Source organism: Squalius cephalus (assembly GCF_949319135.1).
Source record: "Squalius cephalus genome assembly, chromosome: 10".
NCBI lineage: Eukaryota > Metazoa > Chordata > Actinopteri > Cypriniformes > Leuciscidae > Squalius > Squalius cephalus.
Window position 1 is genome coordinate 4,591,929 of NC_137131.1, and position 17,211 is coordinate 4,609,139.

General features: G+C 35.4%; 1 protein-coding gene across 1 annotated transcript in view; it reads right to left on the bottom strand.

The window, feature by feature from the left end:
- Positions 1–333: 333 nt before the first annotated feature.
- The window catches only part of esyt1b (extended synaptotagmin-like protein 1b), a 34,576-nt gene continuing 17,698 nt past the window's right edge, over positions 334–17,211 (bottom strand). Inside the window, exons 26-52 of the mRNA XM_079883123.1 lie at positions 16,384–16,490; positions 15,814–15,967; positions 15,544–15,720; positions 15,378–15,460; positions 14,858–14,906; positions 14,595–14,684; positions 13,880–13,975; positions 13,712–13,783; positions 13,538–13,624; positions 10,252–10,398; positions 9,951–10,117; positions 9,721–9,853; positions 9,073–9,185; positions 8,824–8,932; positions 8,492–8,668; positions 8,249–8,331; positions 7,322–7,370; positions 7,146–7,235; positions 6,959–7,054; positions 6,520–6,591; positions 6,327–6,413; positions 5,156–5,302; positions 3,413–3,552; positions 3,110–3,241; positions 2,648–2,756; positions 1,942–1,991; positions 334–1,751 (exon numbers count right to left, since the gene is read on the bottom strand). Coding sequence (XP_079739249.1) covers positions 1,724–1,751; positions 1,942–1,991; positions 2,648–2,756; positions 3,110–3,241; positions 3,413–3,552; positions 5,156–5,302; positions 6,327–6,413; positions 6,520–6,591; positions 6,959–7,054; positions 7,146–7,235; positions 7,322–7,370; positions 8,249–8,331; positions 8,492–8,668; positions 8,824–8,932; positions 9,073–9,185; positions 9,721–9,853; positions 9,951–10,117; positions 10,252–10,398; positions 13,538–13,624; positions 13,712–13,783; positions 13,880–13,975; positions 14,595–14,684; positions 14,858–14,906; positions 15,378–15,460; positions 15,544–15,720; positions 15,814–15,967; positions 16,384–16,490 — 2,844 coding nt within the window. The 3' untranslated portion in view covers positions 334–1,723. The remainder of the gene's footprint in view (positions 1,752–1,941; positions 1,992–2,647; positions 2,757–3,109; positions 3,242–3,412; positions 3,553–5,155; positions 5,303–6,326; positions 6,414–6,519; positions 6,592–6,958; positions 7,055–7,145; positions 7,236–7,321; positions 7,371–8,248; positions 8,332–8,491; positions 8,669–8,823; positions 8,933–9,072; positions 9,186–9,720; positions 9,854–9,950; positions 10,118–10,251; positions 10,399–13,537; positions 13,625–13,711; positions 13,784–13,879; positions 13,976–14,594; positions 14,685–14,857; positions 14,907–15,377; positions 15,461–15,543; positions 15,721–15,813; positions 15,968–16,383; positions 16,491–17,211) is intronic.

Here is a 17,211-nt window from a genome sequence, read left to right on the forward strand (position 1 = left end):
ATGGTGACAAAGTAGAACTTGTTTCCTTACACAATGCAGCATCAATAAAGCTGTGCATGATCAACACGGACTGGTTTATTAAATAAAAACCTCCACAGTAGGTCTTATTAGTGATTACGTATTAATGCTTATGCAGTCTGACACCAATAAAAGGCTTTTGACAACATCCTGATGCAATAACTGTTTTATTGAGAGCTGTGAAAGTGAGACGATACATTCGGAAATGTGCCAGTATGAATAGTGCAGTTCAGCTGAACATGGTCATCTTTAACACGGCTTGATTCTTTGGTATTTTCTGATCTGCATATATACATTTTAACACATTAAAGCATGTTTAATGTAGAATATGAAAATTGCGGTAATGAAAGTAACATAAACACAGTGACACCAAACGAATGGAATGCAGCAAAATATGGAAGAAAAAAAATGTAAATGGAAAAAATGTTGACCACTGTTCAAAAGTTTGGGGCTGGTAAGATGTTTTTGAAAGAAGTTTCTAATTCAAACTTCGCCACTTTTGAAAAGTCAAATGCACCCTGCTGAATACAAGTATTTCTTTCTTTCTAAAAAAAGAGAGAGAAAAAAATTCTTACTGACTCCAAACTTTTAAAAGGTTGTGTGTGTGTGGATGATGCATATTTTAAACATGGAAAAAATCATGATAATAGGAAGAAGAAAAAAAGCCCATAATAAGGCATTTACTTTTGGTCTACATCTGTGTACATGGTTCCCATCCAATTTTGACTATTGAATTTCCATGTCTTTTACAGTTGCTCACTGTTAACGTAGCCAGCCATTCATGGTTAAATTTTATTCAAATCATTTTGTAGAAATATTCTGGATAGGAGTTCCATTTGTAACGCCAATCATTGGACTGATTGCATAAGACTTTCTGAAACTCAGAACTAGACATTTAAACTCAGTATCGAAATGTCCATAACATTTGCAGGCCTGGAAGGTCATTTAAATGTAAAGGTTTTTCATATCCGTGGGAACCCCATGTACAGACCGGCAGTTTTTGCCAACATAAATGACCGAAAATGAGAATCATAAAAACGACCAGAAAATAGCTCTTTTAAGTCTAAAATCTAACAAAATGTAACAAGCTTCAATAACATATTTTGAATAAAAAAAGTTTATGGATTTTGGGCATCACAATGGACTGCAGAAGCTACACAAGCCACATCGATGTGTAAACAGCAGATATTTGCAACACTATAGTGGGAGATCTGCAATAATAACACCATAAAAGTCATCTTAAATATTTTTAAGGTGATGTGTAGACATTCTTACAGGCTGTCTAAATAAAACCACTTTGCACAAAGTTCTGTCAATTATATTCTTAAAATGACACCATTTTAAAACATAACTTTCCTTCTAAATGTAAACGCAAAAGTAATGTCCTGCAACCTGTGCAAGAATACGAGACCCTTTCCTGACAACATTCAATTCTCTGATACTGACATACAGATATCACCGATTTATGGATCAGTTCTGATATAATACTCTAACCTTGATTTGTCAATGCAACAATGATATGTTCAAATCACAAGGATCATTCATATTCTTCATATCAGTTAGTCACTCGGAAATCATCTGTTGATATGAAATGTGTGGTTGGTGAAGTTATGAAGAAAGAGGGCAGGGAAGCGTTGGCAGCGATGTTGACCTGATGAACTTCAGGAAGAGTTTTAAGATTGGCTGTGAAGTGCTCAGGGTTCAGTTAGTTCTGCTCTTCTTTCAGATCAAACCTGACAGAGGAAGATGATAAAAACTGATTAAATGAACGGTTAATCTAAAAATAAGCATTTCACTATTGAAGAAGTTAAACAAAGGTATCAGAACTAAATAAATCAAACATATAAACAATATAATTCCATGAGGAATTGTTGCTTAGTAAAAATATTAATATGTTTGTGCATTATCAGTCCCAAAACTCACCATTCTGTGACTCCGGAGAGAAAGTCAACGTGTCCCAGGTCTATCTGCACCTACAAGAATAAATCAAAAACACATTAAACACTAAAATATATATTATTAAATCAATTATTAAAAGCATATTTATACACATTTATAAAAATATATACAGTTTAATATTTAATTTAATAAATATTTCCTTTATTTCAATATATATTTATTTAATATATTTTTTAATTCATTTATATAAATTAAATTCTGTATTTGTTAGTGGCACAAAGTTGAAAAACACATTGAAAAACGAATAAATCAATACATTAAACACTAAACTTTTTTTATTACATTAAATAAAATATGATTTTTATCATTACTAAATCAATTGTGAAGAATAAATGTATACAAATATATAATATTATTGTATACACATTTCAATATTTAGCAAATCAAAATTTTGCACAGTCATATGACACATTGAGAAACATTTTTTGTCTTGTTTTCCAGTGAAAATATCAGAACAAATAAATTTCAAAATCTTACAAAATTAAAATTTTGTTAAGATTTATTAATAATAATAATAATAATAAAAGTATTTTCCTAAAGTCTTTTCTAACCCAATTTCATGCACATTTATTTTGTTAGGATGTTTACACATTTTAAACAGACAATGAGACAAAAATACTGTGTATGAAAATGATTCCTGTGCAGCTGAAGTGAACCGATGCGGACTGACCTGGCCGATCACATCTTTGTCTCGATTCATGAAGGACGAGGATGCGTTTTTCACACAAACGCTGAGCTCTCGTCTCTTCGCCTCCTCTGCACTCATATCAAACTCAAACCTACGGAACAACATTCCAGATGATGACATACACTGGGTCAAGGACTCCTAAAACACACTTCAAACCACTTCACGTCTAAGATAGAACATGCAAACACATTTGAGTACATAAAACCAAAACACTTACACAACAGAATGCTTTAAATATTAATCAGACACACCATCCTTACAGTATTCTAAAGTATGGAACTAAAGAATGATCATATTTATACACCATGGTATTTAAATGGTAAAAATCAAGCTATTACCATGGTACAGTTTGAAGAACAGATTACAATTCACTTAAATGTCGTTCTCTCTTACTCATGAACGAAAAAGACACACACACACACACACACACACTCGTCTCCAAACCTTTCATTGAACTCTGGGTTCAGGCTTTTCTTCTTCACACTCGTCTTTCTTTTCGTGGCCTTGCTTTTATCCGGCAGCAGAATGAGGGAGACGTAGGTGTCTAAACTGTCCTTAGATGATGTAACCAGACCCCTGAAAACACACAAACACAGAGCGTCCTCACTTTACCTCAAACTTTAGACTTACACAGGCAACTTATAAAACTTGAAAAAACTTTTCTTGGTTGCTCAAACAGGTATATAATCATGCCAACACTATACACCCTACAATATAAGCACGAATACAATCCACAAGTAACCAGACCTGCACGCATGGATGGTCACTGTCAGCTGTTTCTGGAAGGACAGTGAGATTTTGATCTGTCCAGTGGTGGCCGTCTGCTTATTACTCAAAACTGGACCTGAACCCATGGCTACTAAGGCTGCCATTTTTGAATCCAAAATCTGGATAAAACACAACATGTGGGTTTATAGTTTGAGCTATTGTCTTCATGTGTACTTTTATTTCTTAAAGGATAATTCCGGTATTTAGCACTTTGAGTCTCTTTTCTGGTTTGTTTTGGATGAACTAGAGTGGTGGACACAGACATTTTGACGATGGGTCCTGTCTCGACTTTTTGACTCGTTTAGAATCGCCTTTGACCGCTTCAGAGTGGCTGGCTACGGGCATGCACGAACATGTCCTTAAAACAACCCTTAAAGGAGAACTCCGGTCAATTTTAACATTGAGCTCATTTTTTTGTAAATTTGGAGTGCTGTCAGTACAGAGAACAACGACAAAAATCGGTGTTGCCTACACCGTGTTATCCTCTTTTTAAAATTTGCACCCTGTTGACTTCAATGGGGCAAGTTTTAAACCTGCTTTTAGCCTCTTAACATCCTTGATGTGTCATTACAAGTGCATAGGTCATGTGAGTGATTCCTTCAGAGTCAACACGCGGTGAATCTGACTGCAGTAGATGTGAAAGATATGAATAAAAATGATGTTATTTCAGCCAGCGCACATTTACATCCTGTTTTCGGTTGAAGTCCACAGTAGTCGATTGTCGAGTTCACGCGCATAGGTTTAGTACGTACGATCATGCGCCCGAACTCGACAATCGACTACTGTGGACTTCAACCGAAAACAGGATGTAAATACAGGTATGTGCGCTGGCTGAAATAACATCATTTTTATTCATATCTTTCACATCTACTGCAGTCAGATTCACCGTGTTCACTCTGAAGGAATCACTCACATGGCTGGGCACTTGTAATGACACATCAAGGATGTTAAGAGGCTAAAAGCAGGTTTAAAACTTGCCCCATTGAAGTCAACAGGGTGCAAATTTTAAAAAGAGGATAACACGGTGTAGGCAACACCAATTTTTGTCGTTGTTCTCTGTACTGACAGCACTCCAAATTTACAAAAAAATGAGCTCAATGTTAAAATTGACCGGAGTTCTCCTTTAACGTTCGTTTTCAAAACTGTGCAACTCACCGAGTGGTTAGTGATGTTCGTTGATGATTAAAAACAAATATATCGGCGCAATGTATGATTTCAATCCGTGTTATTTGCTATAGTGGACCTATATTTTCAGATACCTCACAACCGCGTATAAACTTCCGCTCGATATTTGAGTCTGAAGCGCAGTAATATCAACGAGCAATGAGTTCTCCAACAGAAATCAATGGGATTTTATAAAATGCCAAATAAAACACGACAGAAATTGTATTTCGCTACGCCACTTGTTTTGGAACATCAACGAACATCACTAACCACTCGGTGAGTTGCACAGTTTTGAAAACGAACGTTAAGGGTTTTTGTTTTAAGGACATGTTCGTGCATGCCCGTAGCCAGCCACTCTGAAGCGGTCAAAGGTGATTCTAAATGAGTCAAAAAGTCGAGACAGGACCCATCGTCAACATTTCTGTGTCCACCACTCTAGTTCATCCAAAACAAACCAGAAAAGAGACTCAAAGTGCTAAATACCGGAATTATCCTTTAACTCCCTCAGAAGTTCAAACAAAAAAAATATATTTTGCTCAAAACATAACGTTGTCTAACCTTCAGCTGTGCCCTGAGGAGAACCTGGCTCTGTGGTAAAGCTCCATCCAGATCGAGCCATTGGTCCGTCAGTAGATCTGGTTTTGAAAGCAGCTCTCTGATTGGTAGAATCAACGAGCCCATGGGTTGATCAAAGGCACTTGAGAACTGCACAAAATGACAATAAATGAAAAGTGAGTATGAGATCATCATAATTTATGGCCTGAAACAAAAAGCAAACTCTGTTCTAGTTAAAAGCACTATCCACTTCGTAATGCAACACAACTGATTGTTGCCACGAGGGGCGCTAGAGCGGCATTAACAAAAACTATCTTCTTCTAGACAGATTTCTTATTCATGTCAACTACTGTCATGCTGAGCAAGTTAGTTATTTATAATAAGTGAAACTGTTGATGTATTTTTAGCATGTTCTTGTTTTTTTGTGGAATATTGCAGTATTTAAAATACATTATTTATCCGTGGACATCATTTTTTTACTTCATGTGCCCTCAAAATCTTGAATCAAAATAACTTCCCTCCCTCCAACATCTCTTCTCTTTGATGATGTGTTTAATGGCAAGAGGGCGGGGCAACCTGTCACTCACATGAGATCCACCAATAGCAAACCACAACCATCCAATCAAGCTGTTTCACTCGGATATACATCACAATGGGGAAGACGATCACAACTTCCAATTCATGCAGACTTTAACAAGACAGACATTGAGGTCCTGCACTGTGCTTACAATAATGACAATTTGAAATATATATGATCATATTTTGCAGTTGTTGAATGTTATTTAGTGCAATCTATGTTTTCACTGTTATACGGTAGGGGGCGCTATAAGGCTTCTTCTGAGAGTACTGAATATCCTCATCAAAACACAAGCGAATAAGAAGCAGAATCAAGCGATAGCATATGTAAGCAGATGCTTATGTAAAATAACGCTATCATCAACATTAAATAGCATATAAATCAAAACTGCCTAACCTTACTGAATGAAAAGTAAACCCAGAATGAGCTTTAGGACTGTGAAGCTTTGGGGGTGTTGCTGGACTGCTTTCCAGACGTACATGGTTTTCTCAGCTTTTGTTCAAAATGTTGCTTTTTTATTAAACTTGACCACATTCAAGTGTTGATTAAAAAAAAAGAGGAAAGAGTTAATTGAATTTCTGACAACAATACCCTCACCTTAATGACAAGAATGTCCTTTTTGGGATCATGAACCAGAAAGTCAAAAGCTTCATTCCAGCGAGGAGAGGTTGAACGATCACACACCTTTATATTAGAGAGAACAGAAATAGGAATTTAAATAGATTAAAATATATGGCATATAACTTTTTAAAGTGCTGCATGATTGTCATTATTGATAAAAATCTCCTGCCTTGGTTTTGTAAGATGTTCCTCCAAGTACAAGTTCAGCGGCAGCTTTGGGTTCCTTTCCACTTTTCTTCAACTAGACACCAATATAACCATTATTACTTACCAAGATTTATTAACAGGTTTTAATTATTATTAACAGAGCTTATGTTACTCTTCCAGTACAAATGTAATAATGTCATTAAAATGAGATTGCATTAATAAAGAAAATTTCTAGTCAATTAAATACTTAATTGACTAGAATAAATATACTGACAGAAATGCTCAAAATGTATAAAATATGTAAACATAAAGGAAACAGAAATATACATATATTATTATGAATACTTACATTTTATGATATATATGTTTGTGTGTGTGTATATATATATATATATGCATTATCAATCAGAAAGTATATATATATCAGAAAAAGATGTGATTTATTTGTGTGAATGACTCACAGGCAGTTCATGAGCTCTGTCTAAAAGAATAAACAGCAACGCTGCTGACGGCACAGATTTGTTCTGGTAGGACTGAGTGCTTTGCATCTGCATTACCTGATAAAAAAAAAAAACTCTTTTAGTATTAAGTAATTTTTTGTATAAACAAAGAATCAACAGACTCCATGTGTCTTCATTTAAAACTGACTTGTTCCAATCTATCCCGCTGTGTTGCTGTGGGCAGCCACTCCAGAACCAAATGGACTCGACCGTGTTTTATATCATTCAAAGTAAACCACTGGAAAAGAAAAGCAGGGAGAGATTAATGCGCTTATTGTGTTGTGATCTTACGAATATGAGCCAAATGGGATGATTGATACTCACTTCATCATTGTACTGGGACCCGATGATGCCTCCAAGTTTGAGCTTGAACCTGAGCACACATGAAGACAAAAGTAAAGTGTCATTTATGTCAATTATAGTATCTGAAATAATATGTAAATAACATGTTTGACTTTTTCTTTTAATAATCAGAAGCTCAGAAGAATCTCCTTAGTTCTCATTACTATAATACTGAGTATATATATATATATATATATATATATATATATATATATATATATATATATTATTTGAACAAAAAGTTTAAAAAAGAACAGCATTTATTCATAATAGAAATCTTTTGTAACAATATGCACTACCGTTCAAAAGTTTGGGGTCAGTAATTTTTTTCTTTCTGTATTTGAAAGAAATTAATACTTGTATTCAGTAAAGATGTGTTAAATTGATAAAACGTGACAGTAAAGATTCATATTGCTAGAAAAGATTTTCATTTTGAATAAATGCTGTTCTTTTTTACTTTTTATTCATCAATGAATCCTGAAAAATGTATAACAGGTTCCAAAAAAATATTAAGCAGCACAACTGTTTCCAACATTAATAATAACTGAGTATCAAATCAGCATATTAGAATGATTTCTGAAGGATCATGTGACACTGAAGACTGGAGTAATGATGCTGAAAATTCAGCTTTTTCAAAGTATATTCAAATAGAAAACAATTATTTTAAATTGTAATAATATTTCACAATCTTACAGTTTTTCCTGTATTTTTACTCAAATAAATGCAGCCTTGGTGAGCAGAAGGGACTTCTTTAAAAAACATTAACAATAGTAATGTTTTGAGCGGTGCTGTATATACACAAATATTACAGTAATGAGAAATCGAGGGAAAATGTGCCTAATTGGTCAATAAGATTAATGATGCAAAAAAATGTTTCCACTTAGTAAAAGAGATTATAAATATACTAACCTTCCAAGGAAATCATCAGAGTCGACATCCTTGTCATAGACCTCAAACTTCACCTCTAGATTATGATCAGGACTCAGAATCATCTAGTAAATAAAAAAAAGAGTAACAACCATTAAGCCCTTTTAACGTTAATTTACAGATAATAATTAAAAAAATTTTTAGAAATATTAAAGAGTTGAGCATAACTAGACTAAAAAACATGATATCTAGAATTATTTCCAAACTACATGATCTTATTCTCACCTCATACATCTCATTCCAGGTGGGATTGAGGTTCTCCTTGATCACATGACTCTTAAAGGTCGTGTCTCCGATATGGATCTTGACATATGGGTCGCTCTTCCCCTTCACCATCCCACCCATCATATTGTCCTTCGCAACCAGATCTTGAGCCTCCAGCAGGTGGATACGCAGCAGCCCCTATGGGACAGATATTAAACAACAACAGCGACATTAAAAGAATGCTAATGTGATCCTGCCATGCAAGACATGTTCCAGCATCCTTAAAGCTAATACTAAAAGCAGAGGGCATGTTGATCCAGGAACCTAAAAGGTCAAGAAAATAACAGACTCACCTTGGTGCCAAAGCTGGGGTCATGGCTAGTCTTTTGGGGTCGTGCGTCTGTTGAACTAGAGACTTTTGACTCTTCTGCAGAAACACTGGGAGAAACCTTCTTGTGAGCCCTGTTTAACATGAACACACACACACATACATAAACTAATCTTTATATGATCATAATACACTATTGTTATGATTAATGGAACATTATTTTGTTAATTCAAGCTAAATTAGGTTAAATGATCAAAACCATAAAACAACTCACTGTTCTACTGGTTTATCCACATGTTGTTGCTCTTCATGGGATGATCCAAATGTTTTTACTGGTTCCATATATCCAGCCACATTAGAAGTGGAATCAGGAAGTTTGCTGAGATCCTGTCATGAAAAGCAACAAATGAGCAAATCATTTAAAAGGTAGTGCTTTTTTTTGTTGTTTTTTTTAAATAAAATAAAATAATAGCTGTGGTCACCATTCACTTTCAACAAAACAATAATGTCTATTGTAATTATTTTTAATACAATTTTTAAATTAATTAAAAATGGATTTTTAAAATAAACATTAAACCGAGATGTATGGTAAACACAAATACATGAAATATGATATATACATACTTTATCTGAAATACATCTGATGGAAATGTTTATCTGATGTTGAATGTCAATTAAAATTTTATTTTATTCATATTTTAATATAATATAAAAATATAATCAAATAAATTATTTACATTAAAATACAACGAATAATAAATATATAAATAAAATAATAAACAAAACATTAAATTAAATCAATCAATTATTAATTCATTCAAATAAAATGTTCAAGTGAGTTATGCTTTACACACACACACACACAGACACACACACACACACACACACACACACACACACACACACACACACACACACACACCTCAGTGTCAGGCTGTGTTTTGGGTGCAGACGGCGTGTGATGCTCTTCCATGACATGGGCGGCTGTTTGTTTTTGAGGTTCTTCAGGCCGTGGTGTGGGTACTGGTAGAGTAAAGGCTGCTAGGTCACTGATCCTGTTGGTCATGAGCACAAAATAATCTGGTTTAGCTCTCAAGACAAAATGATGTGATTTATATGAAATCAGTAATCATCACAAAAAAAAAATCAAACCCTTTTGCTGGCAGCTTCTTCTTCTCAGACTCCTTACTGACTGCAGCTTGTGAATGTTCAGCAGTGACTGGTGCTTTTTCTACATGATGTTCACCCACCGAATGCTGTTCTTCAACAACAGGCTTTTTACGTTGAAGGACACTTGTATCCATTCTCGAGTCCAAAATCTGATCATAAAGTAGAGCAATTAGGCATTTAAAAATGTGTTATGGTCAAGATTTGACACACCGATTGCAAGAAATCCATGTATCCTTTTTTTGACTGTAGTTTCTAGAAAAAGTAATCATAATAATTCTTTCACCTTAAGTTGTGCTCTCAGCAGAATTTGACTGTCAGGACTGGCTCCATCCAAACTCAACCATTGGTCCATCAGTAGATCTGGTTTTGAAAGCAACTCTCTGATTGGTAGAACCACACTACCCAAGGGCTGCTCAAAGGCACTTGAAATCTACAGCAGTGAAATGAGAGAAAAATATGAACAAAGATTTAAAAAAACAATGTTTAAATTATTCATTTCAATTTAAAATAAATGATATAATAAATGTACATGTATTATACTTTTAATAATAATACTTATTATTATTATTGCTATTATATATAATACTAATAATTAGATAATTAAACATTCTACTTAATATAAATAATAGACACAATGTATAATATTTAATTTATTTAACCTTTATTTAACCAGGAAAGTCCCATTGAGGTTAAAAAGGGAGTCTCTTTTTCAAGGGAGTCCTGGCCAAGAGGCAGCAAAAACACAATCAATTACATTTATAAAAGTTATACAACACAAATAATTAAAAACATTTACAATTTAAACAGGTCATTTCAGGTTCTCTCAATCTGGACTTAAAAGCATTTAAGGAATTAAGTTCAGATAATTTCAAGTCTTTTTGCAAAAAGTTCCATGCAGAAGGAGCGGAGTAGACAAAAGCCCTTTTTCCCAGTTCTGTACGGGCAAATGGAACAAAGAGCAGCAAGTGATCATTTGATCGCAATGAATAAGAACCAACACTTCTCCATGTGATTAAACTACAGACGTAGGATGGCAACAGACCAAGCATGGCCTTATAGATAAAAATATGCCAGTGCCCTGTTCTCCTGTTGGACAACGATGGCCATCCCACTCTGGAATATAATTCACAATGATGGGTCAAGTTTTTACAATTCGTAATAAATCTCAGAGACGCATGATAAACAGTGTCAATCTCATGCAGACATTGTGCTGAAGCGGTCCTATACACCAGGTCTCCATAATCTAAGACAGATAAAAATGTTGCAGTGACTAGCTGCTTTTTTGCTTTAAAAGAAAAACTACATTTATTTCGAAAGAAAAAGGACAGTTTAAGTTTGAGTTTCTTCACGAGGTTGTCTATATGAGGCTTAAAAGTGAGAGCATCATCAAGCCAGATACCAAGGTACTTATAAGAATGAACCACCTCTATGACACTTCCAGTCAGAGTGAACACAGGAGGAGGAGCTTGAGAAACCTTCTTAGTATTACTAAACAGCATCAGTTTGGTCTTATCAGCATTGAGAACCAGCTTAAAGGACAAGTTCGGTATTTTACACATAAAGCCCTGTTTACAGATCGTTTCTGATGAAATAGAACGGTTAAGATTAAACTTTTGACAGATGCTGCTGTCGCGAGAATTTTAGGTTTATTTCGCTTCCCCCCCCACCTACAGAATGGGTGTATAGGTGCACTCGAACATATCCTTCCTAAAACGCATTAAACTTTCATTTAAAAAGAGATGAAACTCACCGAGTGGTCAGGGGTGTTCACTGATATGCTCATACAAAAATCGCTGCAAAATATGCTTTCCAACAGGTTTTATCATAGTTTTTGTCCAACTCCATTGACTTGTATTGAAAGAGCTGTGTGAGGTACGGTATTACTCCGCCGCTTCTTCTTCTGCTTCTTCTGTGTATTCAGTGAAATGCCAGTGGTTTGCTTGCAATTGGCAAATGTGCATTATCGCCACCAACTGGGCTGGAGTGTCTATTATTCAAGCTCTCAACGGAAGAATCTACGGGTGTGAGACGTTTGGAAAAATAGGTCCACAGTTTTACAACGAATGGTAAAACACCTGTTGGAAAGCATCTTTTGCAGCGATTTTTGTATGAGCATACCAGTGAACACCCCTGACCACTCGGTGAGTTTTCATCTCTTTTTAAATTAAAGTTTAATGCGTTTTAGGAAGGATATGTTCGAGTGCACCTATACATCCATTCTTGAGGGGGGGGGGAAGCGAAATAAACCTAAAATTCTCGCGACAGCAGCATCTGTCAAAAGTTTAATCTTAACCGTTCTATTTCATCAGAAACGATCTGTAAACAGGGCTTTATGTGTAAAATACCGAACTTGTCCTTTAAGCTGCATAAGCGTGCGTTGAACCACATCAAAAGCTTTCTGCAAAGACTCAACCGCTTTAGCTGGGGATGATCCAAAACAATAAATAATCGTGTCATCAGCATAGAAATGCATATTAGCATCCGACACATTTTGGCCTAATTCATTTATATACATAATAAACAAGAGAGGACCTAATATTGAGCCTTGTGGCACCCCCTTGTGGACCTTCACTAATGCAGAACATAAACCATCACATTTAATGCACTGAGTCCTGTCACTCAGATAATTCATGAACCAGAAAACTACACAATCAGACAATCCCAGACAAAGAAGCCTATGCTTTAGAACAGCATGGTCCACTGTGTCAAAAGCTTTCGACAGATCAAGAAAAAGTGATGCACAGAATTGCTTTCTATCAAGAGCGACAAGTATGTCATTAATTACTTTTGTAACTAATGTATCAAAATTACGTTTGTAGATAATATATCATGTCAAACCCCAGGACAAGTTGACTACCCAAATATAGACATTTCAACTTTTTTCCAGATATTACTTTTCATGTAGTGTTTGTGAATGTCAAAGGTCTGCAAAGTTTCAAAGATCAATGAGTTATTGTTTCCCAAAAGAAAGAACTGATTCTGAACTGCCTGAAATGAGTCGTCAGTGATTCCAGTCTCACTTCCTACACGATCCTACATACAGTAGGTTTGTAACAGATTTGAACTTCATTGGCTGCCAGCGAAAGACATCTACTGTTTCCCGCCCTCAAACACTGTAGTTGTAGCTGAAGCCTGGAGGAGTTTGGTTCGTGTTATCGACGTGTCAGGAAGACGCTGTTTTCTGCGCTGCGAAAGCAAATCCACTTCGCATGCAATTCAAAAGGACGAGGACTCATGCTGGAATTGATACGGTAAAACCGACGCCATCGCTGCTGTTACTATTGCTGAGGAAGATCCAGAGGTGAAATTCAGATATGGTAATGAGTGTTTCGCTTCCGACACGCGCTATAAGCGATAGACCAATCACAACAGACTGTGCCATCTGACCAATCAGAGCAGAGCAGGCTCTCAGAAAGGAGGGATTTAGAGAGACTGAATCCTTTGTCGTTTCAGACACTGTGAGAAAAGAGGTGATGCTGCAATGCGAGAAAATGAACGTGGTTTTTGATCATGGATGCATGTAAACCTGTAAACCTCCAAAACAAAATTAGGAACCTAATCTACTTCACCTTTATAATAAGAACCTCCTCTTTTGGGTTGTGAACCAGGAAGTGAAAATCTTCACTCCACTGAGGAGATGTGGCGCGGTCACACACCTTTAAAGAGAACAGCAAAGAAGTTGCTTACATTAAGGGCCAGAAATGGACACACAACTTTATCTTTACATAAGGCACAAGTTCCACCTTGGTTTTATGAGAAATGTCACCGAAAACCAGCTCTGCGGCAGCTTTAGGCTCCTTTCCACTCTTCTTCAGCTGCACACATGAACACAAATGAAAGTGTTTTGATCACAGCAGCTGAACTGTATTTGTGTGAAAATGCTTGTAAGTGCATGTGTGTGTAAGACGTACCGGCAGGTCATGAGCTCTCTCCAAGAGGACGAAGAACAGAGCTGCCGACGGCACGGATTTGTTCAGGAATGAATGTTCTGACTGTAACTGCAGAGCCTGGACATCAAGAAAACAAGAACACAATTCAAAATGCAGACATAAATTCTAATGCCAAATTAAATCCTAAAAAATGTATTCACATTAAATATACTTCATAATAATACTACACAATAAACAAATATATATTTAAAAAATGTATTTCATATTAAAATAAACACTACACTTTAAACAGAAATTCTTATGCCAAATTAAATCCTAAAAATTATATTCACATTAAATATACTTCATAATAATACTACACAATAAACAATATATATTTAAAAAATGTATTTCATATTAAAATAAACACTACACTTTAAACAGAAATTCTTATGCCAAATTAAATCCTAAAAATTATATTCACATTAAATATACTTCATAATAATACTACACAATAAACAAATATATATTTAAAAACACTTTAATCTAATATTCATCATTTTTATTGAAAGGGTCGAGCCTCACTTACAATTTAGGAGGTGCTTGAAGTAAATCAATTAAATAAATAAAAATAAGGTTTATAAAAAGGTCTAGAATAGATGCATTGCACATGGATCGCATTACTATTGATACTCAAAAACATCATATGAATTAATATAATATAATTAATATTATATATGTCAGCTTTAATAATGACCTTTTGCAGTCGGTCAGGTTGTGTTACTGTGGGCAGCCACTCCAGAATCATATGAACACGGCCATGTTTGACATCACTCAGAGAAAACCACTGACACAGAGAAAGAAAACACAACGGAATTAATATATTACAATACTTTCTCACCTTACCAGTAAACTTACTAGCAAACTGAATGCCAATATAAGACAATATGTCTAAACTGTTCAAAATCCAATCACTAGAGAATGAGAAATGAGGAAAGACACTAGTGATGATGCACTCACTTCATCAGTCAACTGGGACTGAATGATCTCCTGTAAGCTGATCTTCAGCCTGTGGACACACACAGGGTCAGTGAAATGACACGGACAAGCATCATGCCAACATGCCAATGCGTGTTTGACTTTCATCCACATACCAGTGTTATTTTACTATTATTTATATACCATTATAGTATTTATCGCAGTAAAGTTACTTTAAAACAATTTGTGTTGTATAAAGTGCTAAAGGTGACTTGACTATTAATAAATAACTTGAATTTATATATGTCCAATTTTCATTTTAGTTTTAATTTTAGTATTTTGTTGTGCTTTTGCATTTTTATTACATTTTTGATATTTATATTTAGCTTTATTTCAGCTTTAGTAATTCTAGCACTTTTTGTTTCAGTTACATTTAAAAAAATGTAGATCCAATATTTATTTTATATTTATAACATTTATTTTATGTTATTTTTATTTGAGCTAACACAAAGTATTTTTAATAGTTTTAGTTTTATTTAACAATTACAACGCTGCCACATACCTCCCCAAAAAGTCGTCTTTGTCCATGTCCTTGTCAAAAACCTCCACAAGGACATCAGAAGTCGCGCTGGAGGCCAGAACCAGCTGGGAAAAGCATTGATCACATGATATTAGATATAAAATCATTTTAACATCAACTAAAACAGCATCTGAGGACCTAAACCCACCTCATACATCTCATTCCAGGTGGGATTGAGGTTCTCCTTGATCACATGACTCTTAAAGGTCATGTCTCCGATATGGATCTTGACATACGGGTCGCTCTTCCCCTTCTTCATCCCACCCATCAAGTTGTCCTTCGCAACCAGATCTTGAGCCTCCAGCAGGTGGAGGCGGAGAACGCCCTAAAAAACATCAAATGTTCTCACTATGTTGGTGTGTTTGCATTTATAAGCCATATCAACAATGCCATCATCTGTCAGCCTAATATTTCTCACCTTGGTACCAAAGCTGGGGTCAGGGCTGGTGCGTAGGGGTCGAAGGTCATCTGAGCTGGACACTTCCGTGACCTCTGGGAATTCCTCCTCTTCTGGGACTGACACAGAGGAAGTCCTGCTGACAGGAGACGGTGGGACCTCTTCAATACTAGACCTAAATCCCCCCAAACAAACACAGACACGCACGTTAAAGTCAAAGTAAGTTTATTGTCCATATGGTCAAAGAAGTTACATAACATGTAACAAAATGAAAATGAAACATTATTCCTTTTAAACAAAATATCAATAAACACACATACTTAACAGTCGAGTATAATCATTAAATAAATACACACACTTAAATACAGTTTTCTCTAGAATATAACTATTACATTAACCAGCGATGGATTTAGAGAATTCCTATTTCATTTTTAAGAGAAATTACAAGTGAAATATCAGGTGTTCAGCAGAACTGTTTATTTCAATGAAATGAAAGAACTTCAATTTAAGGCCCTGCTTATTAAATATCATCTAGATTGTTAAGGTATATGTTTGAGGGCTCTTTGACATGTGAAATTCTCCTCCTCTCACTTTTGCACTAATTCCTCCTCCCGTTTTCTTCTAATGCTGGATGCTTCAGGACGTTTCGGCTCCTCCTGCTGGTCTTCAGAGCTCTCCGTCTCTTTAGGGCAAAGAATCTACAACATAACAACATAACATCATATGATAACATCATATCACGCCATCTCAGAGTCAGACAGCTGCCTTCTAAAAATCAGCATCCTTGTAAACATCCTTGTAAATATCCAATATCCTTGAAATAATGATAGGAAAAGCCTCGCCCCACACATTGACGGGATTGGTTACATGTTTGTGACCAGGGCTTGACATTAATACCTGCCAACCTGCCAAATGCAGGTATATTTCAGCAGTGGCGTGTAACGCAGTCACTCCTACTAGCCACTTTGGCGGGCTGAATTTAATCTATATTTAATATATAAATATACAATTTGCACATGGTTTGGCTTAAAGCATGCTAAAAACACCACATAGACATAAATTGATTTTCACCACAGGGGGTCTCAATATTTAAATAGAAACAAGTTATTTTAAATTGCAATATTTTTTCACAGTATTACTGTTTTTACTGTATTTTGATCAATTAAATGCAGCATTAATCAGGGCTGGACTGGGACAAAAAATCGGCCCGGGCATTTTGGCCCAGACTGGCCCACTATAAGATCATAAACACCACCCATCTTTGCACGCCCTTAATTATGCATACCAACTCCTATTCCTTAAAACCACTAATGCCATGTAATGAGTGAGCATAGGAACGATTGAAAATTTGACATTTATTAATACAGTTGAACTATACTCCACAGTGATGAATCCTAAAACAAGCTATAAGCTGTGTTT